The sequence below is a fragment of the Sander vitreus genome, chromosome 8 (genome assembly GCF_031162955.1).
Source record: "Sander vitreus isolate 19-12246 chromosome 8, sanVit1, whole genome shotgun sequence".
Taxonomy (NCBI): Eukaryota; Metazoa; Chordata; class Actinopteri; order Perciformes; family Percidae; genus Sander; species Sander vitreus.
The window spans coordinates 17,404,375-17,428,228 of NC_135862.1; the positions used below are offsets into that span (position 1 = coordinate 17,404,375).

Here is a 23,854-nt window from a genome sequence, read left to right on the forward strand (position 1 = left end):
GTCCGATGCTCAGCATGCTGCATCCTGATGCGCTCTCATCTGCACGCTGTGGAGTTACCTGGATTCACACGCATTTACGGTTTACCGCTTTTACATGACCGTCGGTTTGAAGCGGCCAAGTATTGTTGACGCATCTCAATGTTTGAACCGGGGGAGAGAGGCACGTCCCAAGTGTCAAATAAGATACAACCTGTCCTGCGGATGCGCCGCCACTGTTTTGCCTCCAGTAGCACCCGAAGTGTATGTAATTCATGATTCATCCCTCTTTTTTCACAGGCTATCCTTAGAGCGCATCTCTGCTCTTTCTTCAAAATGGAAAAATTCCAGTCTTCCATGCGCAAACGGCTGTACAGCTTGCCGCAAAACATTGGGCAAAAACCATTCGTGATTGATGAGGGAGACAACGGCGACAAGGACACTAAGAGGAAAAGTATTCGGCTAAAACATTTGTCCTCTCCGTCTCCTGCAAGGAGCATTGATGAGGCCAGGAGCGAAGACTTGGGAAGGGACGTTACTGTGAAGACCAACTTGAACGGGGACTGTCGCTTATTTAGGGGCAGCATCTCTTCCATCACCGGGCGGCATCCTCCCGGGTCAGATCCAGCGGAGCAGCGGCGCCTCATCCCCGAGGCTGGTGTCAGCGAGAGTTACCCCGGTGAGCACAGCCCCGGGGCCCAGCAGTGGGCAACGGGTGGTCTGACTGGCGCAGCCGAGCAAGAATCTATGTTTGACCAGTCAAGTTTTATCAAGTTGGAGGGTACCGAGCAAATCATTTCTGAGGACGACCGGCTGTACCAAGCCGGCTTCATGCACCGGCAGTTTGGGGCGATGCTCCAACCGGGAGTCAACAAGTTCTCTCTGCGGATGTTGGGGAGTGAGAGGGCCGTGGAGCATGAGAGGGAACGAGTAAAGTCCGCTGGCTTCTGGATAATCCACCCGTACAGTGATTTTAGGTAATTTGTGTGCAAAAAACCTTTCTTTACAAAAAACGTGCATCAGTGATCCTGTCAAACATTTTAAGCTTGTTTGGTCTACACATGTAGAAAAATTGTGATCATAGAATAGCCTGCTTCTGATAAGACATACACATGCCATTAAACATGATAAACCTAATGTCATAGACACAAACTAATCCCCTACACACCAAGACTGTTTATTATTTGATCATGGGGATAATATGATAACAACATGATAATCAGGAGTGTGAGCCTACAGGTGCAGAATAAATGTGATGAATGTGCCTCAGTAATCCAGACACACCTTTCATAGATAAATGTCTTAATTTCTGAAAATTATGCTTTTCTAAAGACTTAACCACTCATACTGTATACTGGCCATTCTTACAGGGAAAACATTTGATGTATTGTAAAGAAGTTGCAATGCAAAATCCTCTTAGAAGCACAATGACATATGTAGGATATAAATCCCTCTTTTGTTTGGCCAAGATGAGTGTGTGTGTATATGGATACATTCACACAATAATGGGTAATATGGTAATTTAACCAGCCAATTCTCTGCATAATTTTCTATCTATAAATTAAGATAGAAGATAGTTTGTGCACCAAACTAAGCCAACCTGTAATTCCCCAATTTACCAGCCATGCTGTGCCATGCTAACATGCATGCTCTACATTTCATTGCATGCTGCATGCAAACCAGCATTCTGTTCATCACTGTCATCAAGGGATTTTTAAGACATTTAACCTTGAGGCTCACTGTCATTATATTTGCACCGGCCAGTTGTATGCAGTTTTTTTCTCCACTCATCTGAATTACACTTTTTTTTTTTATCATTTAGCGAGGGCAATGGATTACAGAGAGTGCAGCAGGGGCTTGGAAATGGGGTAATCAAAATAGGGTAACATGACCATTCGAGATATTAGAAGCACACATCAGTGGAGATTATTACAGTACAATTAGTCTAATGGAGCAGAGATGGTGTGGACAGGGAGGGGACACACCACAAAACACTGCACACACACACACAGAGCGAAACAGAGAGATTGAAATGAAAATGATGATGTGAGGAATCAGGATGCCCAGCTGTTAACTCTGTGTATGAGGTATGAGGTGTCATTACTTCATGCTCAATTTAGGTCACACTTTGAGCAGGAGCATGGTTTTGGGCCTCTTAAGGTAATAACTTTATCCTATAGAAGCAACTTTAAGTTACAGGTATAAACCTTTTGTCTTTTTGTCTTATATGACACTGTTGAATCCGATACTGCAAACACTCAACTTCACTTCCTGATATCTGTAACAGTTGTGTGCTGACATACCGTGTGTTTCCTTGACCACTGTGCATTAACTCAGCACAGTGTAACAAATGTACACTCTCCTTGTATCTTTTATAAACACGGTCGCTGTGTTGTTTAGAGCATAAGTAACTGCTGTCTTTTATTAAAGCTGTCCGGCGTGGATACAGCAGCGGACATACTGAACTGGCACGCTGCGTAAATATGGTTAATATGATTGCTGGTGGGCCTGAGCCACATTACAGGTGTGTGTTAAGCCACTGAGCTGCATGCAGGCTGTTGTGCTTCGGCTGCACCCTGGCAGCAAGAGATAAGTATCTCTAGTACAAATGTGATCCCTTTTTCAGCTGTCCTGATTGATCTAAGCTTCTTTCACCATTTTAAGCCTTTTTGTGTTCACTTTGCTTGTAACTCCACTCTCTTGTGCTTTCATGCTCTTTGACGTAGTTGCACTCTGACCCAAATAGTGCAAGATTCCTTTCTGGACCAGTAGAGGTCCAGAGACCCCACAACTGTCAGCTTTATTTTGATGGTAACACCAGATTACACAAGCAAGTTGTCTGATCTTTGTGTCCAGAATGCTGCGTGCACAGTCAGCTGATGAGCAAACAGGATGTTCTGCAGGGGCAGTAATGCACTGTCCCCAGCAGACTTTTTTTTTGTTGGTCCAGCTGTTCCAGTGTTCTGCAGTACGGTGATGTGTGCAAAGCAGTAATGCTAACTACTCAACATCTGGCTGGTGGGAGCTGACTTCTGGAGATGACATGGATTCCCAGGAGATAACAGTGGATTTAGCTAGAGAGGGGAAGTGCAATTAGGACCAGTGTGTCACCACAGAGATGAACAGGCAGATGAAGAGAGGAATGCAAATGCTTTGTTTGGCAGAGAACAACAGAAAGCTGATTAGAAAAAATGGCCACCCTGTCCACACTGGTTCCCTTTTTGTGATGTTTTCCTTTGAAGGTAAGGTGTGTGTGTGTAACTAGAATAAATAGGTAAAACTAAGTTTCTGAAATCTGAGTTTGTAGGTGGTGATATAGCCTGGTCACATCTCTACTGTTGATCGCCTCATTCCTGAGTCCAGAAAACGTCACAGGAACACAGTTTAGTTGCATGTGCCTCTTAGCTCTTTTTCTATGGATTTTGTTTGCAACATCATCATCATCATCATCATCATCACCATCACCATCACTACATTTAATCAAATACTCCTTATTACTACATTACTCTTTACTCTCAGTCAATCATGGAGGTTTTGAATTATACCTGTTGACAAGACTTTTGCATTCATTACAACAAGCACTTGGCTTATACACTGTGGATATGCTGCCTCACATGCCACTTAAGTACCCTTAGTATAGTTAGTGGTATAACCCTTGTAGGTCTGTCCCCCCAACACCCACCCCTACAAGCAGTTTGTGCTGGCCCTGCAGGTATGTGAGGCTCTTGTTGGATCGATCAGTGGTTAATTAGGTCTCTGAAATGGATCAGACATGCAATCACATGTGTGCATGCTTTGCATCTCCACACTCAAGATGGTATTTGGTAAACAAACACACTCCATATCTTGGCTGGCCCGTTGTGTGGCCGAGCTGTACATTGCTGTATGTCTGCAAAATCAGGGGAATAAAGACATAAGACAATATTAAATGTCAGGTTAGTAAACAGAGTGAATAAAACAGCTAAGGTGTCAAATAACCACTAACTATTTTATATTTAACTGTTGGCTATAATTTGATTAGATTTGTTAATGAAGCTATACATTTTAATACAAATATTTTACAATACTTTGAAATGCAATTTGGTGACTTTATTATAAACACACTGTAAACAACAACTACACACAGCCCCCCTTTTCATGGAATTCTAGATGAAATTGAACACTCTGCTGCTGATACTTGAAGATTTAGTTAGGTGTGAAGATCAGTATTTCCTCAAGAGCAATTCAGATGAATTCCAATAACCGATTTCCTTCTTTGCCTTGTGGCCAGAAGCCCAGTATTGAACTGAATTAAATTGTTTTCTTGAATTAACTCATTTCTATATTTGTTTGTGTTCGCTGTTTTTTGCATTGTTTCTGCCCATTTTAACACAAATATACTGAATTTTGAGTTACAGTGTGAGACTGCAACTCACAGAGAGATTCATTTCTATTTGAAGCTCCTCCACGTCCAGAATGTCTCAGTATGCACATAGACACACACACACACACACACACACACACACACACACACACACACACACACACACACTGACTTCAAGTCTCCTGTGTCCACTGATAAAATTGGTGTCTATTCATAATCTGTTGCTGTGTCTCTCAAATTCTTTCTACCATTTTACTTTGAGGAAACAGACCAACAAGTTCAAACTACTGATAATCAGTACTTTTACGAGTGGCTGCAATTATTTTCATTATTGATTAATCTGTTGATTATTATCTTGATTGATTGTTTTGTCTGGAAAATGTACACAAATTATGAAGAATGGCCATTATAATTTCCCAGAGGCCATTGTTTTAGACCACAGATGTTCAGTTTACTATCATATAAGACAAAGAAAAGCATTAAATCCTCATATTTGAGAAGTTGGAACCACCAAATGCGAAAGCATTTTTGCTCTAATCTCTAATAAAGACATACAAATACCAAAAAACACAGAGAACTCACTTATTTATCCTCACATTAACATTCAACTCAGTTATTCTGTCAAAGGTACAGTGACGTTTCTGATGATTTATCTAAAGACCTTAATGACTTTGGCCTGCTGTTATCTACAACATGAGTTATGTTTGTGGCCGTGCATTTCAGGTTCTACTGGGATCTAACCATGCTGCTGCTGATGGTGGGAAACCTCATCATCATCCCTGTGGGCATCACCTTCTTCAAGGACGAGCACACGCCGCCCTGGATTGTCTTCAACGTGGTCTCAGACACCTTCTTCCTCATGGACCTGGTCCTCAATTTCCGCACAGGCATCGTCAAGGAGGACAACACGGAGATCATCCTAGACCCGCATCAGATTAAGATCAAGTACCTGAAGAGCTGGTTCGTGGTGGATTTCATCTCCTCCATACCTGTGGACTACATCTTTCTCATCGTGGAGACACGCATCGACTCAGACTTTTACAAGACGGCCCGAGCCCTGAGGATCGTCCGGTTCACCAAGATCCTCAGTCTGCTACGGCTGCTGCGCCTTTCCAGACTCATTCGCTACATCCACCAGTGGGAAGAGGTAGATCCAGGAGGGACAGGCTCTTTGGATCTTCATTTAAGACTTCACATTAGCTAATAGAGATGCGCCTCTGAATGAATGAAAATTAATCAGCAGCAATTTAGATAATCATTTTAGTCCCTTTTTTTGAAAAAAAATGCCAGACTCCATCATTTTAAATGCAACTATTTTACAACAGTAAATTTAATTTCTTTGAGTATTTAACTGCTGGTTGTACAAAACAAGTAACTCAAAGACACCACCATGCTCTAAAAATAAGTGATGGGCATTTCTCAGAGTTTTCTGACATTTCAACAAACAGATTAAGAAATTATGAAAGTAATCATTAGTTGCAGCCCTACTCTCAAATGTTCCTCTGACTGTAGTGCTGTATTAAATGATTTTGTATTTCCCTTGCATCAGCAGATTTCTCCTAACTTGCACTGCGTATTGCAAAAACAAATGTACATATTGTTAAGGGTAGAGTTCCTTTGTTAGTTCCCTTCTAAAGCTCTCTCTCACACACACATACACAACCACCTAATAACAGATATTTTCCCGCATTATCTTATTTTATAATTCCAATTGAGGCTGCACTACCCATGAGCCATTAATGTTGCTTGCAGATGGTTATGCAATACTGAAATAGCCTCTGTTGGTCTATAGAAGATTAAGAACAGTGTGTGATCTGGTAAAGGACCCTTGTTTCCATCGGCTCACAAAGCAACTATTGTATATTTCAAATCCTCTGAATGCATGAGAGAGAATTGACATTTCATAGATTTATGTACAGAGAGATGTGTTTCGTTGTTTCTGTTTCATTAATGCTGATAATCTGTCACAGGTTTTCCATATGACCTATGACCTGGCCAGCGCCATGGTGCGCATCATGAACCTGATTGGTATGATGCTGCTGCTGTGTCACTGGGATGGCTGTCTGCAGTTCCTGGTTCCCATGCTGCAGGACTTCCCTCCTGACTGCTGGGTCACTAGAAACAAGATGGTGGTAAGTGGTCTAAGTAGTCTTACTATGAGTGATGTGGTCCTCCACGTACACAAACCTTTCTGCCAAAGTTATAACAGTTTTGATTTTTTCAAATAAGAGATTCTTTCTATTTTTTGTTTTTTTATGTGCTCTTTTCACTGGTATGAAGTAGGCGTGTCTCAGCTGGAAAAAGATGATGTCAAATACTTCAATGCACCAATCAGGAGATCAGATCAAATCACACCCTCACAGTCCTGATGAAGCAGAATAGCTGAGTTTTTGAATGTGAAACTCTCAATAAATAATATTTAAAGGTGTGTTTTCAAAACTTGCATATTTAGTGATGGGTATTTAATATTATAGAGAACTTAAGTTTTGAAACTCAGTTTTTAGGGTCACATTGATTAGTCGATCAACAGAAAATGAATGGCAACAATGTTTTATAATAACTAATGAATCCAACAGATACGCTTTATTAATTATCGCTCTAATTAGAGAATATAATAATAGGTATACTGGTAACTGAAATAGACCTATACCAAATAATAAACTACGACAGTAATGCCAGTGGATTAGTCAGCATGCATGTTATAAGGTGATGTTTTCTGACGGTCTGAGCCCCTCAGTAGGGAAAATAAAGGCGTCATCACCCGTGGTCTTGATTTTAAACTGTGAATAGGCTCACGAAGGTGTGCTGCAGCATTAATGTTGTGGTGATAAACTTTCTCTTTCCTCCTCTTCTTCTCTTCCAGAATGACACTTGGGGTCAGCAATATTCCTACGCCCTGTTCAAGGCCATGAGTCACATGCTGTGCATCGGGTACGGCCTGTACCCCCCTATCGGCATGGCTGACGTGTGGCTCACCATCCTCAGCATGATTGTGGGCGCTACCTGCTTCGCCATGTTTGTGGGGCATGCGACTGCACTCATTCAGTCTCTGGACTCCTCCAGGAGGCAGTACCAGGAAAAGGTGGGTGTTTGTTCTCTGCATGGCTGATATTTGTCACTTTCTCTTCTTTCTAAGAGAGTTGAAATCAGTGATGAAGTACATTTATACAAATACTGTGCTATATTTATTAACTTATTATTATTTATTGTTATAGATTAGTATAAATTAGTTCACATTTGCTCCATTTTGACAAACTGCATCAGAAAAATGATCATTACACATTAATGCATTATTATTAATAATCTAATAATATGATAAATACTAATATATCAGTCACTGGGGCCATTTTTCTAAATAATGTGTACTTTTAATTTTAATAATTTAAGTATAATAAGCTGATAGTACCCTTTGTACTTTTACTTGAGTACGATTTTGAATGCAGGATTTTTACTTGTAAGTCATTTTAGCTATTATTATTTTTCCATTGTGTTTTGCTGCTTTTACTTGCATAAAGGATCTGTATAGTTATTCCACGGCTGATTGAAATGCAGTTTGAATGGTGAGGATGATGCGTGACGTTGTGACAAAGTATTTGTGTGAATACTTTGCCCCCCTGTCATACATCTGTGGGCATTTAAGTGAGAAAATGCCCCACAGTGGGCAACTATAAATATATGTGAAGGGACAGAGCAACATACTGTATAAGAGAAATCAGTGAAAGATTGTTGAGCTGTCGTTGTGGATTTTCAACACAGAAACAAAGAGACACTAGATAGAGTAAGGAGCTAGTTAATAAAAGCAAAACAGTGACTAATGACCTAAGTGACATAGATTGGGTACACGGACCGCTCATGGTGCTTTGCTGGTAGAGTACACAGCTGAAGGACACAGTAGTTAATGTTATTAGCTGCAGCCTGCAGAGCGCAACTGTATTTTGGTCAGATGGGACAGAGGCACAACATTGCTCTGTGGGCAGGTTTCACAGATGGCCTGCCAGTTGACTGTTAACATAATGAGACACATTATAGTCCACCTCTGAGCCAACACATCAATCACTTTAATATATTTTTTTTGACATGACTTTGCATTTTCTCTCGAGTTACATTACAGTTCCCAGTATTTCTGTGGCGGTGTTTTAATAATACTTTTTTAATTGTAATAATTGGACTTGTGTTGTTGTTACAGTATAAGCAGGTGGAGCAGTACATGTCCTTCCACAAGCTTCCTGCCGACATGCGTCAGAGGATCCACGAATACTATGAACACCGCTATCAGGGCAAGATGTTTGACGAGGAAAGCATTTTGGAGGAGCTGAATGAGCCACTGCGAGAGGTCAGAACTCATCTACCTTGTTGTTTTGTCTTGATGATAATTCTGAGTCATCATAATGTTGGCTTCACCGTCTATCACAAAACAAGAAAAGATTCACTATCACTTTACTCTTCCTATTTATAATTTATAAGCAATATATAAACATAAATACATGTTATATAATACAATATAATGTAGATGTAGAGAAGCTCTAAGTGTTTGTTTATGCATTTCTCAACAACTAACTCCTCCTGTGGGCACCCATAAGTGGAGCTGCTGTACAAACAGACAATATGGTAAAAGTTGTAATAGTATAAAATACTAGTACTCATAGGATTGTTAAAATATACTGTGCATTAATAAACACTTTAAAAATGTCCTTTTATCTTTTACAACTACATTATTGTGTTAAACCATTTGTTCAATGTTTATATAATGTGTATATATGCTAAATAGAGGGATATGTTTTACGTTTTGTATCCAGTTTTCTCAGCTGCAAATATGTGAATCAATGAAGTCATCATGCTTGTTCTAAATGGTTTACCTATTTATACAATTAATATGCCTCCCTTACTTTGCACAATAATGTTAATAGTCATGTAATCTGATTAGTAATGGTTGGAGACTTCATGAGAACAGAGAATCTCATTAACGGAGCACTAAGCCGTTAACTGCCCTGCTTTTATGATTGAAATGTAAACACGTAACACTGACATGTGTGTTGTGAAGGCCTCACCTTAAAATCTAAAACACTTATTTTGTGTCTTCTGCAGGAGATCATCAACTTTAACTGTCGCAAACTAGTGGCCTCCATGCCTCTGTTTGCCAACGCTGATCCGAACTTTGTCACCTCCATGCTGACCAAACTGCGCTTTGAGGTCTTCCAGCCGAGCGACTACATTATCAGAGAGGGAACCATCGGCAAAAAGATGTACTTCATCCAGCACGGCGTCGTCAGTGTCATCACCAAGAGCAGCCAAGACACCAAGCTGTCTGATGGCTCTTATTTTGGAGGTAATGTCTGCACTCAACCTGCTGTGTGGACTGCATGCTAATATATTCTGTAGGTCAGTTTGAATGTATGTAAAGGAGTGCTGATGTTATGATTTGTTTTGATTTATTTTTACTCCGGCACTCGGCAGATTAACTTCCCTCACTATTATAGTTGGGGAAAATTGTCCACATCATCTCCTTAAAAGGGCTCAGGACTAAGAGGAGCAAAGCTTTGCGGTCTTTGATTCCATCTGTGGGGTTTTCCCCTTTTGTTAACGGCATATTTAAAGCTGAAATCCAGAACTTTCAATTTGTTGTCACCCTTGATACGCCGTCTTGTTGTCGTATCCGGCAGGAAAGTGAAATGTCATCATCAAATATCAACCTGTAAACGTATGATTTACTTTACTTGCATTTGCAAATGGGAGCGGTGTGATCTGACAACCCAAGCAATTATTTCTAACCACATTTTAATCTTTAATGTTTACTCCAGCATTATAATGATAATGATAATGATAATCACAAAACATTATATATTTTGGCTTAAAGCTACTCAGCACAGAAGTGAAAATGGTACATGAGGACAGAAAATGTATTTAAAAGAGAGTGTGTTTGTGTGTGTGTGTGTGTGTGTGTGTGTGTGTGTGTGTGTGTGTGTGTGTCCTCAATATGGCTGTCCTGAAAAATATGTCTACTTTTTTTTTAATGGCGCATTATTTTATTTTTTTGATCTGGCATGACAGATGAGGTCAGGACAAACTGTAAGCTGCAGAAATTGCATTAAGTGCTCCATCTGTGGGGTTCAGAGGCACTGGTCTTTTCATGTTTTACCATCTCACGCTGATATTTTTCTCCATCTAAAACGATATAAATGTGGTTGTAATGTATCACACAACTATGAGAAAAGTGGAAAATCATCATATACCACTTCATATTAATTACCCATTTAAACCCACTTGCACTCAGCAGGACACAAGGAATGGTACAATTTGCAATACTAAAGAAATGGTAAAATAATAAAACTTGTTTTCGCCTCCCTCTCTGCAGAGATCTGCCTGCTAACCCGAGGCAGGAGGACAGCCAGCGTGCGAGCAGATAACTACTGTCGGCTGTACTCTCTGTCGGTGGACAACTTCAACGAGGTGCTGGAGGAGTATCCCATGATGAGGAGGGCCTTTGAGACCGTGGCTCTCGACCGCCTGGACCGCATCGGTGAGTCCTTTACCAAGAGATAAATACATACACAGTATATACGTATATAGGAGCCAATTTGATGTTTTACAGTAAATATTATTTATTATTTAAGTGTTGATATTTCACTTTGCTAGCTTCATCTTCATATATTGCATTTAATGCTGGTCTAGGTTCAATTATAGCAATTATATTTTACTATATGTGTTATTGGCTGTACACTTAGAAACTGAAAAAAACTACAGTGATGGTGGCATCTTCTGATGTGATGTGGGGTGCACATTTAAAGGCAGGATCCAACAATTTGTTTTTGGCAGTTAAGGATGAATTGAATTATTTGAATTTATGAACCAAACAATTGAAACCTCAAACAAAACCATGATATAATAACCAAATTGAATATAAGATTACTGATTATTGTTTAGTATCCATTCATTAATGAAAAAGTAGAAAATGAAAAATAGTGTAACCTTATTTGTATTTTCTTAACAGGGAAGAGGAACTCTGTTCTTCAAAATAAAGTCCAGCATCACCAAAGTTCTGGCATACTAAACTTTCAAGAGAGCGAGATCATCCAAAGAATAGTGCAACATGACCGTGACATGGCCCAATGCACGCAGCTGATCCAGACCAGCCCAAAGAGCCTACACCTTCCCCCTGCGCCCCCATCACCCACCCCGGTCATCTGGGCCCCGCTGGTTCAGGCCCCGCTCCAGGCTGCTGCTGCCACCACCCCCCTGGCTCTGGCCTTAGCCCACCACTCCAAGCTTCCTTCCGTCCTCTTCCACCATCCTCTGGCACCAGGCCCCCTGAAGGACCCCACCAGCCATCCAAAGAGAGTCCATGTTGGAGCAAACGCATCCAGTAGCTGTGGTTCAGGGCCCGGTTCTCCTGCCAATTCCAGCCAATTCAGATCTGGGATTGAGACTCCCACATTGGCATCCCTCAGGGCACAGCATCTCGCCAGTGGGCCTGTGTCAGTCACGATGACTTCCCAGCCCATCTTCACCAGCAGCCTGCAGCCGCTGGCCCCTCTGCCCTCACACCAACTCCCGCACCATCCTCCCCACTCCGGCATCGCCTCAGTCTTCCCCATCAACCAGACCACTGTCTCCTACACCTGCTCTGCTCAGCTCCACCCTCAGCCCTTCCACGGTGCTATGACTACACCACCACACCCGATAGGTTTACTCCAGCAGGGGGCGCCAGGGAGGCTAGCAGGAATATTCCCAGCACCTTCTGCCTCCACCATAAACCCTCTCATCTCCAGCTCAGTTGGCCCCTTACTAAGCCAGCTGCAGCAGACCTCTCACGCCGCGCAGCAGATGGGGTACAATCATGACAGAGCAGGCAGAATATCCAGTGGTATGAACCTCCCACATTTTCCCTTCATCACCAGCACTCAGTCCTCCACTGGATTTATTCAACCAGGGTCTGCAGTCGGAGCTGGGGCCGCAGCATCCCTGGCTCAGCAAAGCCTTGCAGGTCTCCAATCTGTTTTCCTCCCCCAGGTTCTCCCCGAGCACTCGGCCCTTGCCTCCCTGGCCCAGTATGGCTCTGCTGAAGCCTCGCCCTGCTACACGCCTCCACTCCACAGTCCCAGCATACAGAGCCCTGTGAGGGGAAGGACAGTTTACAACAGTGAGCGCCCCAGTGCTATGGGCTCTCGCAGCCCTCTAACCCCTCAGACCTCATGCCCTGCCAGGGTGGCGTGGACACCCAAAGAGACGGCTGAGTCCTCGGTGGATCTCTTTACCCAGGAAATAAAGACTATCTCAGGCTCTCACAGCTCTATACACCAGGAACGGCCTTTGGCCATGAGCGGCTCTTCAGAGGGGGTAGCAGAGTCATCGATTCCCTTCTCCTCACCCATGGCTGTCAGTAAACCCTACAGCCCAATCCCGAGTCAAGTTGCTCCTGTCAGTCGGACACATTCTGGGCCCGAACCTCAGAACCAGTCCGTTGGTTTTCACTCTTCCCTCGCTAGATCCCCTGCTAAGATGTTAGAGACCGAAGAAAAACAGTCCAAACTTCCATCCAACTTGTGAGGTTCAGACACACCCTCCTTTAATGCCTGAACAAACTCACCTCTTTCTTGGCATTGTTTTAACCAATAATTTGTCCATTTTAAAAGTTGGAGGGTGTGAAATGCTAAACAGATTTGAGATTGGTGGTTTCATTTTTAATCAGACTGAATGGATTGGGGATAATTATGGACAATGATGGATATTTTTCTACAGGATATTGCATCTTTGAATATAGTAATTAATCCAAAACCTATTGATGGGTATATATAGCACCTCATAAAAATATAAATTGTTCTATGTATTGTATTATAATCACACTGTGATTTCTTATAAGTATTATGTTTAAACCCCATTGTCCAGGCAATTTTGTGTAACCTTTTAGCTACACCCGTTTAGTTGGAAATTTGTCCACAACTGTATCCAGTTATGATTGAGACCAAAAATGATTGTCCCTTTTTATGTCCTTTCCCGCCACCGAGTGTCGTTTGTATGCAAGGTTTCTAAGAGATTGTAGGAAAGACAGACTGTGCACTTTGCTTGTTTCAGAGATCACCTAACGTAATGGTTTGATGATGGCACGTCTTCCAAGATAGCGTTTCAGCAATATTGCACACCCAAATGGGTCACACAAATCCAATCACACTCAAAAAAACTGAAGTAATGAATGTTTGTCCATCTGAGTGGGAGAAGCAGGATTCATTTTAAAATGTGTTTTTTTGAGTACTGGAAAGTGTAACAGAGACAACACACATTTCCGTTTCTGTCCCTCCACAACTGCTCCAGCATGTGGCGAGGGGCATCACTGGTTTCAACTCATTTCAGTCCGACAATAATTTAGGTACAGAACATTTGTCTGTGTTCCATCAGCATAGTATGCAATAATCTGTGTTTTTTTATGGGTATACAAAGGTACTGTGAATCAAAGCACTTGAGTCAATACGTGAGATTCTGTTTTTAGTTAGAACAGATTAAAATAAGGGAATTAAATGGAATAAATGCAATTGTGGATAATCAAACATCCTGAAACCAGCAATGCACTAAGACTGATCTGAATGGTACTTGCACCAGTCAAAGGGCTAAAAGCAGTTACTTGGACACGTGGTTAATAAGAACCCATGATGGGTAATATTGCTGCATATTTACCTCTTTCATTTTACATTATTTGATTGTAAGATTTGACATATGTTATTGAACAATTGCTGCTTTGTGATGCTATGCTGAATCAACAATAAGTGTATCACTGACTGCTTTTTTTAAACCAGACTCTTAAATCCTTGTACTTGTTAATAAGTTCATGTGTTTAAATGATATTCCTCTCTCTCTCTCTGTGGACCTGTGGCCAGCGAGGAACTGTGAGCAGGTTGCAAGTCAGCAGGTCAAACCATCAGAGGATTCTGTCCAGTGGCTTTATCTGCCTGGTTACTGAACCAGGGGGAAAGGAGATACTACCAGTCACTAACCAGTCACTGCCAATGGGCTCGATCGATCCCTCATTACTATTCTCCTCCAACCCCTCACCCCCACACCACCTGTCAGAGGCATCAGCTTGGGTTGAGTGTAAGGTTACTTTGAGTGCATTCAATTCAAAGGTGTGTGTAGGAGAGGAGGTGTCAGTCATTCATATATTTATATATTTGTTTTCTCATTTTGCTGCCTTTTAACCAACACATCTGAGGATTCCATCACCTATGTACGTATGTTAGGCATATTTTTATTTTAGCTACTGAATTCAGTGCAATAAAATAACATATGGTCAATGATGCTCGTCCTAGTTGTTGATTTCATTTCAATAGCAGAGATTGTGATAAAGACATTAGGCCGGGTTAAGAATTGAGGACTGCATGGTGTTGTTCGGTGCTAACATTTAAAATAGCCAGGATGTACCGTAACCTGCCACATATTCAACTAAAGTACAAAAACAAATATCTGCCATGTTCATGTAGTTAATTATTGCTGGATTAGTGAGTAAATATAGATGTTTAACTCAGTGCTATTAAATAAAAGTTGAACCAAAGCAGACAAATACTGCATGTCATTCTAGACAAAGAGTGTACAGACTGATGTTTCCTGTCCTGTAATAACTCCACTAGATGAGATTGAAGATTACATTATTGTTTAATAGTGTGACAGTGCTGGAAAGTAACTAAGTACATTTACTCAAGTACTGTGCAATTTTAAGGTAATTTTACTTTACTTGAGTATTTCCATTTTCTGCTGCTTTATACTACTCCACTACAATTCAGAGGGTAATGTACTTTTTACTTCACTGCATTTATTTGATAACTTTAGCTACTTTGCAGATTCAGATTAATGATACATAATATAATTAACAAAGAAAGTATGATGTATTATTATGGATAAAGATAAAACTTTATCAAATCCCTTAGTGAAATTCACGAGCTACCTGGCAGTATAGTAAAAAATAATCTTTAGGTATGTTTTGATCCTAATAGTTTTGTACTTTTGGTTAACGCAGGATTTTTACTTGTAACAGAGTATTGCTACTTGAGTAAAATATCTGATTACTTCTTCCACCACTGATGTATTTCTTCCACTGAGGTATCTCTTGTTTCCTGAACTCTCCCTACTAATGCTATCTAATGGCATAAGGCATAAAATACCGCCCCACCCCTTAAAGAAAAATGTATCTTGCTGGAATATTTGGCACTGACGATAATAAATTAAGAAATTACTCTTGTCTCAGTTTAGTGTGATAGTGATTACAAGAGGAAGACAGACACAGTTGACCCAAGAATTCCTTTTAATGAACAGAAACCCGGTCATGCCAGATCACAATGACACTTTGTACCAACTGTCAGTTCAGCATGCAACACTGGAGAACACAATGACAGTACATATTTATGTTTATCCCTGGATAATTAAAGAACCAAAAATCAAGGAAATGACAAAACGTGTACAGTGAATGCATAAGAACAGTGATTTACACTCTGTTCACCATGCAAACAGAGTCGGCACACACACGACAGAAGAGTTTCCACTAAAAGGGTTTGAGTGCAGTCTGGTGTGGTCTGGTTTTGACTTTCTGTTGGTGATGAAGACCACCAGAAAAGAAAAGTCCGACCAGGGGGGAGGCAGGTTACAAGAGAGGGAAGGGGGGGCAGTTACTAATGTTCTTTGATGAAGTTCAAGGCACCAGCACAACTCTCATAGTGTTGGTGTAACCGGAACCTGGGCGCCAGCCGGTCACAACAATGGCGACATCACCAGACTTGAAGAATTTGCGGTGCTTGCCTACGGATAGAGAAAAAGAGAGGCGTTAGTGGAAAAGTAAGGATTCAATAATTATATATAAAGCCTTGTGACTTCTGTCAATAAACAAAATTACTGTCTATAACAATTTACCTAACTGTAAAAAGACTAATTAGACTAATTTTAACAAAAAACATCACCACTCACCAACTTCCAGGGCAAAGTTCACACGCAGGTCAACATCCTCGGCCCAGACGTCGTTGGCAGGCTTGGTGTAGAGCACAGGGTAGATACCGCGGTACAGGTGGGCCTGGCGGGCAGTCTGGCCACAGCGGGTCACAGCAATGATGGGGGCACGGGGCCTGTACCTCGACAGCATGTGAGCAGACCTGCAGGTAGCAGATCATTACAAATCGTTATTATAAGATGTAGAACTGAAACTATATCAATGTCAAAGCCAATTCAAAAAATGTGTATGTATTTCGGACTACTAAACAATGACCTGAAAGTAGTTGTTTGATCCATTGTTAATATGGAAACATTAATTATAGCTGCTTTAATTATGCCATTATCATTAGAAATGGAGAAATCCATCCAGCTGACACACCTTCTGTATCATGTGTTGAAGAATGAACAGGGAGTTAAAATTAACTTGTAAAATGTCAGGGTTCAGCTCTCAAAAGGTCACAAGTGGAGCACAGATTGTGAGTGCTGTAATAGTTGGCATACATCATTTGAGCCAAGGGCTTGTGTTAGGGAGGGAGAGGAGGCATAGAGATAGAGAGATGTGACAATGCACCAGTTTCTTTGCTCACAGTGGGCGCCATGTAGGATATTATGAGTCACAGCTTTACAGAGAAGATTTACAGGGTGGACTTCTTCTTTTTGGAGTCTCACCTGCCAGACTTGGTGAGCACGATGATGGCGCTGGCGCAGCATTTGAATGAAGCCTCGACAGCACCGATAGCGACGGACTCTGTGGGGTCACGAGTCAGATGAGAGGTGCGACGCAGCTCCTCGAACATCTGCCTGTGGAACATGGCGGCCTCTGCTTCGCGGGCAATCTGAACATGTGAACAAAAAAAAATCCCTGATAAAAGTAGTGTCAGGCTGCAGTCACACAGCCAGCTTCAACTGCAGGAGTAAGTTTGTATTATAAAGGACAAAACAAAGGGGCAGTTAACCTCAGTGCAGAAGTCTTCATACCTGATAGCACACTGAGACAAGAAGTTAAACAACAGCGACGGCCATGATGTCCAGGGATGTTGCTGTGCACTGCAGATCCTCAGACACATGCTAATTGAGTTATATGAACACACAGTTAAAGCACAATGCAAGAAGACAGCAGATGGATGGAGGGAGGGGGCGTTGCAACAGGGATACACAAAGCAAGTTGAACAAATACTAAACAAGCTGTTAGTAAAACCCAAGCTGGTACAAGTGATGTGCTTTCATGGACGGTTCTGTTGCGAGTAGGTAAAGCTATCAATGTCTTGGTTAATTGTTTATTATTCCTAATGCTGATCATGCACCTTTATTATATGGTATTTATTTTTCTATTTTAAGTGCAATGAGCAGCTCCAGGTTTGCCCAAACAGTGTGATTATGTATATAAAGCCAAAAGTGCAAAGCCATTAAGTTACCATGACCAATGTGTTGCTTCATCATGTGAATTTGGTCAGCTTTTGTCATTTAAAAAAATTGCTGTTTGGCAGCCAACTCTCAAGAGTTAAATGTCAGTTTCCCAAGAGCACATTAATGCACCACATGCCACAACAAGTGTTAGAGGGCTTAAATATTTAATAAATATACTTTAATAAACACACAAACAGATGAGACACGCAGGTGCTGCAGTTGGATCAAAACCAATGGCACAATTTTCACGTAAAAACATTAAGGAATGGGACCAGTCGGAGGTGCTCTTACCCTGTGCTGTGTGCGGACGGCCTCCAGAGGATATTCTCCCTTGGCGGTCTCACCACTCAGCATGATGCAGTCATTGCCGTCCAGCACGGCATTGGCGACATCACTGGCCTCAGCGCGAGTAGGGCGGGGTTTCTTGGTCATGCTCTCCAGCATCTGAGGAGGAACAACAAGACTTTCTGATACACTTTTCTTTTTAAAATGTTTTCCACAAGACAGTCTTCCCACTGATGTCACAGACCTGTGTGGCACAGGTGATGGGCTTGCCGATCCTGATGCACCTGCCAGTCATCATCTTCTGGGCGATGAAGACCTTCTCTGTTGGGATTTCAATGCCCAAGTCTCCACGGGCAACCATGATGCCATCACTAGCCTCCAGGATCTCATCAAATCTATCAGACAAAAAGCAAAAAACATCAGTTCAACAATTCTCCAAAGATTTAGATCTGTGCAGATTCAAGTGTGACCGCTGGTAATTCACCCACCTGCGCACACCCTCGTGGTTCTCCAGCTTGCTGATGATCTTGATGTTCTTGCCCTTCTCGCCCAGCACTTTCCTGACAGCTTGAACGTCAGCAGCCTTACGGATGAAGGAGGCGAAGACCATGTCAACACCCTGCTCCACGCCAAACTGCAGGTCCTGAATATCCTTCTCAGACAGAGCAGGCAAGTCAACTGCAGCTCCAGGCAGGTTGACGCCCTTCTTGCTGCCCAGCGTACCGCCATTCTCAATTTCACACATCAGGAAGTCGTTGCCTTAGGACACACAGAATGAAGAGTTACTTCATTTCCACCGTTAGGCAGAAAGTTGAAAGCCAAATCTGTATGAAAGATAGACAAGATGAACCACACAGATGATTGTTTGTGTGCTTACCAACTTCTTTAACCTTGAGGGAAATCAGACCATCATCAATGTAGACATGGCTTCCGGTCTGCACAACCTTGGTGATGTTCTTGTAGTCGAGCCACAGAACTTTCTCGTCACATTTCTCCTTGTACTGGTCGTCCATTGTGACCTTAATGGTCTCACCCTTCTTGAGCTCAACCTCAGCAGTACCGCTCTAAACAAGACCAAGGAGAGAGAGCTTGTTCATTGTCAGGATGAAAAATCCCTGCATGAAATCTTCATACAATTATTTGTGCAATAAATCAAAAAAAGGCCTCATTGAAGCCTTGGTAATTTGGCAAGAACTTACGCCCTTGATAAGTCCGGTCCTGATTTCTGGTCCCTTGGTGTCCAGAGCGATGGCCACTGGTCTGTAGTCAACAGATCCTGGACCGAAGCTCTCAGTTGCATCACGGACATTCTTGATGGTCTCAGCATGGTACTGTATGACGTGGGGTGTGCAACAAATGTTATCACATTGAAAACCTCAAAAAATCTAGAATAGCATACAAAGCGAAATAATTGACATTAGTAAAGTCATAATACCTTGTTTCATTTAGGTGGAGAAAAGATTATCTCTAAATGTGTCAAATTCTTGAAATGAAGAGAGTACAACAGGTGGACAAACTTGGTCATGTAGTCACAAGGACAGCACGGTTACATAACTATATGCAGTAAACCTTGAATGACAACTGCCACACAGTTTTAGCGCTTGACAGTTTCACTGTACATAAATACCTGTCAGGGATTACATGAATAGTTATCTAAATACGTGATGCTATAGCTAGAGATGGTCCGATACCATTTTTTGCTTCCCGATACCGATTCCGAAACCTGAACTTGCGTATCGGCCGATACCGTATACTGTATACTACTATCCCTGTATGGATGTGATATTATTTCTATCTTTGTTGTTGGTCTGGCTCAGGTTAAACTCTTTGTGAAACATGAACAAACACAAACAATGAATGGCACAGAACTTTCTTTTTTTATCCAGTTTGACAGTCAGTTATAACGGAAAAATAACATAAATAAACTACTTTAACGTAGATTTTCTTTAGGGCTTTATTACGTGGTATCGGATCGGTGCATAAACTCCAGTACTTCCCGATACCGATACCAGCATTTTAGGCAGTATCGGAGCCAATACCGATACTGGTATCATCTCTACATCTCTAGCTATAGCCTTTAAAACAGGGTGTTTGACAAATGTAATAAAAACCAAATACTTTTAATTTCCTACTTCATGTGATGGACGTGTACAACTGCTACATTGTCTGTCCACAGCTATGGATCTAGTAAATGTATACTACAGGCAAAAAAACAGAATAAATTCAAAGTCTAATCTGCACATGACTACTGTCCTCAGTCAATAATGAACGCCTCACTGTGGTTTCACTAAATGCCTTCTACTAGCACTGTTGTTGCAAGGCTGTCTCTCACAAGACCTATTTATAGCTGTACTGACAACTGACACACCAATGAGACAGAGGTCAGATATCTTTTGCTCTTTTCGTAAAAAATCATATATCCACTAAGAGTTGTGATTTCCTGGATCACAATTATTAATTCTTTGTTGCTGAAAACCTGGCTAAAACATAGACTGGACAGACAACTTAAAAACAACTCTGGGAGTTAAGATACTTTGGAAAACAGCACTGCTTAACCTTTGAAGATACAAATATCAACTGAGGGCATTCATACTACAGTTGATGATAGATTTGAAGGCTAATCCGCTCAGGTGACAGTGAAAAAGGTAAAGAGGCATGACTTTTAAAGGCAAAGGGTCAAGAGTATAAGATCAGCCAAAGAATTGGCTGTGATGCAGTTGGCTGCCAAATCTCAAATTATCACACAAACGTGGTACTGAAGAGGGCATGTAAGCTCGCAGATCACATTACAGCCACAGACAGACCCAGGGCTCAAAGTGAAAAATAATCCTGAGCCTGATACTTAACCCCCCCCCTGCTTCTTCCAACCATATGTTAAATATGTTAAATTAAGAGTCAATGGAGATTTACACATACAATAATATCATAATCCTACAATGAATCATTGTGAAAACAAAACTTTCTAGATGTTGTTACTTTGGCCAGGTCATCATCAAAAAAGCGAATTAGTACATTCATGATTTTGTACATGTTGACATTAGTTGCTTCATGTACATTTCTTAAAAACTTGAACTCTGGGACATGGCCGTTATACCAAACAGACAGCTTTGTCAAGGCAGTTTGGGCTTCAGATAGCTTTTACACAGTGGCCATCGTTAATGACAAATCGTGTTCCTCTATGAATGTGCACACACGTATTGTTTGTATCACAAACACGGTCGGTCAGTGAAGGCGCAGTAGCAGCGAGGGCCGTCGTTGCCGGTAACGTACTCGTATGACAGAGTGCACGGACCAAAGCTTTGTGACTAGCATCTAATGACTAGCATGCACTTTCTTCAAGCTTCAAGCTGTAGGCTATCTACATGCTCCAAGTTTAAGATAAACTCTGCATCCATTTTTTTTACCCTATGCGGAGACCACACCGCACTCTCACTTTTCGGCAAAGACCTGCCCTACTTTGCATCTGGTTGGCTAGAACTTGTTTCATTGGTAGGTGGAAGTTCGATGATTGGTTAAACCCAGCGCATCAAAAACAAATCCCATGTGGACTTTTTAATTTATTTATTTTTCTAATAGTTCTAATAGTCATACGCCAGAAATCCGGCACCAGGCCCGAGTACTTTAAGCCCTGCGTTAGTTAGAGCTGCGTTCCTCTCATATCAATTGACTAGAATACTTTAGACCAGGCCACAGGAGTAATGACACACTGACACCTGCAGTAAAGGGCAAATCCACTCTAAATCACACAAACTCTGCACACACTTGAATTGGTAAAGTCACAGCAGGTGTTTTTGGCTTCGACAGCCACCAACCTGCTGCGACATCACCATTTGGGATTGTGTAGTGCATCAGGCTAGAACGTTTAAGTAAAGTTTCAGAGATGCAAATACTTAAAGAAAGCAGTGCATTTGCTAAATATTTATGTCTGTGACTCACTTCATGTGTGCCATGAGAGAAGTTCATTCTTGCAATGTTCATCCCAGCCTTGATCATTTCCTTGGACATGTCCACAGATCGGGAGGCAGGCCCTGCATCAAGACAGGTGAATTAATACAAAGCTAAATATGATATTTCTAAGATACAACAAGATATTCTTTATTGTTACGAGTGTGTAACAAGAGATGAATCAATAGGGTTTGTTAATGAGTCTGACCGATTGTGCAGATAATGCCGGTGTTGCGAGACACAGCAGGTTCAGAGTCGATGTCCAGCAGGCACATGTGCTCAATGAAAGTGTCTGCCATGGCAGCATGCATCTGCTGGGTGTGGATGATGGAAGAGCTCATATCCTTTGACTTTGACATGACTGGATCTGTGTTCGCAGGAAACGTCCTGTGAAGACAGAGGAGTGTGATGATCCATTAGAACCTGACAACTCGACCCCTGACATATTTTATATGTTATGTAGGCCTATTGTTATTAATTGTATTTTTATATAATTTCACTTGACAAATAATAAATTGATTGATTGATGTAGGAGTTTTTTTTCTTCATCAGACAGTTCAGGTCAGCTGTGATCTAAATGGTGACACAAAGGCTCCTGAAACCAAGAGTGTGTAATAGAAGCTACATTAAGGTCATAAATAATCACATAAACGTGAGCACATATATTCAAAGAGTGTGTAAAGTAAATCAGAAACTACAGTAAGATTCTATCAATTATCTAAATGGAAAGGTAGGGCCTACACACTTAGGCCTATAGGACGGTGTGACCTCTCCAGCGTGACTGTGCAAGCTGACCCAACAGCCTGTGCAAAGAGTAACAACAACAGTATGTGCCTGCCTGACTGCACTCTCCCACATTCCAGCGGGCGTTTATGTGCAGCTAAAGAAGAGGAGCTGGTCACTTGACAGAGGCTAAAGCTAATTTATATCAGAAAAAATCATCAGTGAAATTCATCATAATTGCATGATAAAAGGACTGTGTTTTTAGATATATGCCTACCATATATGACAAGATCAAAGCCACATTAGTAGGCTATGTTTGAGAAATACAGTCTTTAAACAGATAATTCTTAAAAATGAATAGTTGTGTCATAAATGACAGAGTAACAGGTCATACTTTAAGCTGCTATTTATTTCATTAAGAAAGAAAACTTTCTCGAAATGTGCAGTTTGAGTAGAAACTAATTTCTGTATCTGCACAAGAAGCAGAGCAGATATACCAGAGCATGATGCAGATAAATACATAAAATATATACAATTAACAAATAAATCAAAGTTAGAAAGCTGTATGGGACTTGTGGGACCCTTGTGCAGTGTGTATAAAAGAACTGCATGTGCAAACCACTGCACCCTATTCCAGATCAAAGTGACATTTTAGATAGTTTATTTGTATATTTGAAATATATATTATAAATACAATGTATGCATACTATTGTTTATTATTATTGTTATTATGATCATGCATAATAACTTTAAATATATTCATAAGTGATGTAGAGTTCTTCAAAGTAAAAGTTTCATCAGTGATTGAAATTAGTTTTTTACATTTTTAAAAACATGATAGGAAATTATAATTTGATTTAAACATTCAGGTAAAACTGTTGAACTAAAAACGAACTCTGCTCTGCTCTCTCTGTCATATAGTTGAGTCGTAATGCTGCTACTCACCTACTGGATGAACTTTGCATGGACCAAGACGCCAATGGTTCTGCTGGAGCGACAGTTTTTATTCCCCTCACTAACCGGGACTTCTTTCCTGTGTTAACAACGCCCGGTGACAAAGGATATAGAGAGAGTTCAGGCACCGTTTACTGTTTTGACAGCTGAACAGTTGAACGTATTTTTTTTTTTTATGTTTTTTATAGGGCTACGTAAATACCACATCCAATGATACATTTCCAAATAAAATCACAGAAG

General features: G+C 41.2%; 2 protein-coding genes across 2 annotated transcripts; one reads left to right on the forward strand and one right to left on the reverse strand.

Moving 5' to 3' along the window:
- The first annotated feature begins 312 nt into the window (after window positions 1-312).
- Window positions 313-14,566, forward strand: LOC144522289 (potassium/sodium hyperpolarization-activated cyclic nucleotide-gated channel 4-like). The gene is made up of 8 exons (XM_078257238.1): window positions 313-953; window positions 5,063-5,486; window positions 6,310-6,471; window positions 7,203-7,421; window positions 8,526-8,672; window positions 9,425-9,665; window positions 10,692-10,856; window positions 11,328-14,566. Exons 1-8 carry the CDS (start codon window positions 313-315, stop codon window positions 12,881-12,883), a joined length of 3,555 nt encoding a protein of 1,184 aa, XP_078113364.1. The 3' UTR covers window positions 12,884-14,566.
- Window positions 14,567-16,007: 1,441 nt separating this feature from the next.
- On the reverse strand, window positions 16,008-23,625 carry LOC144521538 (pyruvate kinase PKM-like). The gene is made up of 11 exons (XM_078256088.1): window positions 23,606-23,625; window positions 22,146-22,324; window positions 21,929-22,020; window positions 19,192-19,323; window positions 18,870-19,056; window positions 18,481-18,751; window positions 18,237-18,387; window positions 17,999-18,151; window positions 16,970-17,136; window positions 16,280-16,461; window positions 16,008-16,114 (listed from the first exon to the last, which is right to left on the reverse strand). The coding sequence occupies exons 1-11, from the start codon at window positions 23,623-23,625 to the stop codon at window positions 16,008-16,010; spliced, it is 1,641 nt and encodes a 546-aa protein (XP_078112214.1).
- Between the last annotated feature and the right edge of the window lie 229 nt (window positions 23,626-23,854).